At 47.0% G+C, this 1631-nt stretch overlaps 1 protein-coding gene across 1 annotated transcript; it reads left to right on the forward strand.

Moving 5' to 3' along the window:
- Positions 1–6: 6 nt before the first annotated feature.
- On the forward strand, positions 7–603 carry LOC109488823 (olfactory receptor 1L6; the record flags this gene model as incomplete). Its single annotated transcript, XM_034652910.1, has 1 exon — positions 7–603. A coding segment is annotated over one exon (597 nt), but the record flags the coding sequence as incomplete, so codon positions are not given.
- Between the last annotated feature and the right edge of the window lie 1028 nt (positions 604–1631).

Genomic DNA, 1631 nt, shown 5'->3' on the forward strand with positions numbered 1-1631 from the left:
GACAGTTACCTTCTGGCCTCGATGGCCATAGACCGGCTGGTGGCCATCTGCAACCCCTTCCACTATGATATGGTCATGAACCCACGGCATTGCCTCCTCATGCTGCTGGGTTCTTGCACCATCTCCCACCTGCACTCCCTGCTCCGGGTGCTACTCATGTCCCGCCTGTCCTTCTGTGCCTCCCATGTCATTAAGCACTTCTTTTGTGATACCCAGCCTGTGCTAAAGCTATCCTGCTCTGACACATCCTCCAGCCAGATTGTGGTCATGACCGAGACCCTGGCTGTCATTGCAACCCCCTTCCTGTGCATCCTCTTCTCCTACCTGCGAATCATCATCGCTGTGCTCAGAATTCCCTCGGCAGCTGGCAAGTGGAAGGCCTTCTCTACCTGTGGCTCCCACCTCACTGTAGTGGCCCTGTTCTATGGGAGTATCATCTACGTCTATTTTAGGCCCCTGTCCATGTACTCAGTGGTGAAGGACCGGGTAGCCACAGTCATGTACACAGTAGTGACACCCATGCTGAACCCCTTCATCTATAGCCTGAGGAACAAAGATATGAAGAGGGGTTTGGGGAAATTACGGGACAGAATTCACTCATAGAAAGAGCAAATAGGTGGAACACCTTAACTGGGAGATGACCTAAGAGATGATCACATCATCTTCCCCTCCTGCCCATTTTTCACATGGTGCCCAAATAGGTCAGAGAAGGTAGTGCTGGAAAGCAATAAGAGCCCTGACTAGAAGATAGAACACTTGGTTTCTACCAATGACCTTGACCAATTACATGTGCAATCCCAGGCCAAGTGCTGCTAGGGATCCACATTTCAGGGAAACTGTTCCTGCCATGTATATAAATAAAGCCATCTCGAAGTAAAATAAAGATATCTCCAAACACCTCTCTCATGGGCTTGACCTTGCCTAGTACTCAAGAAAGTACAAAGTCCTATTGGTTTTGAGAATAAGAAGATACACGAAGTCGGTAGGAAATTGGGAAAAACTTCTTGGAATAACGACCTAAGATTGTCCTTAAGGATGGATTGATTTCAACAGATCAAAGTTCAATACAGCAGGAAATGGGCAAAACATTCCAAATAGTGGGAACCACACAAAGAGGAGGAGACAGTAAACACTGGAATGTGTTTGAGGGACAGTGGAAAAGCCCTGTGAAGCTTGTTCAGTTTGAGAACAGAGAGAATAAGGCTGGGGAGATGGAAGAATCTACAAAGCAGATGTAGTGCCCACACCTACACCAGGTGTCCTCACAGTGAATTCTCAGCACTTGACTCCTTTCCCTTCCCCCTTGCTTCTGCCTTTGTCCACATGGCCATGATCCTCGCTGAAATGCCCTTTATATCCTGGAGAAAAGCCATGTGTGTCAGTCAGGATAAGCTAGGTTGTGCTGATGAAACAAACAATGTCAAAATCGTTGGACCTGAAACCAAAGATTTATTTCATATTGACACTGCATGTTCACCATTGAAAAGCATAGGGTGCTGCTCACTTTAAACACTCAGGGACCAAAGCTGACGGAGCAGACACCACTGTAAACCTTAATCATCACTCCATCAGAAGCTGAGGAAAACCTGAAGATTTTGCACTGCCATCTAAATACTCTGGTCTAGATGTGA

Source organism: Ailuropoda melanoleuca, unplaced genomic scaffold (assembly GCF_002007445.2).
Source record: "Ailuropoda melanoleuca isolate Jingjing unplaced genomic scaffold, ASM200744v2 unplaced-scaffold69131, whole genome shotgun sequence".
Lineage (NCBI taxonomy): Eukaryota > Metazoa > Chordata > Mammalia > Carnivora > Ursidae > Ailuropoda > Ailuropoda melanoleuca.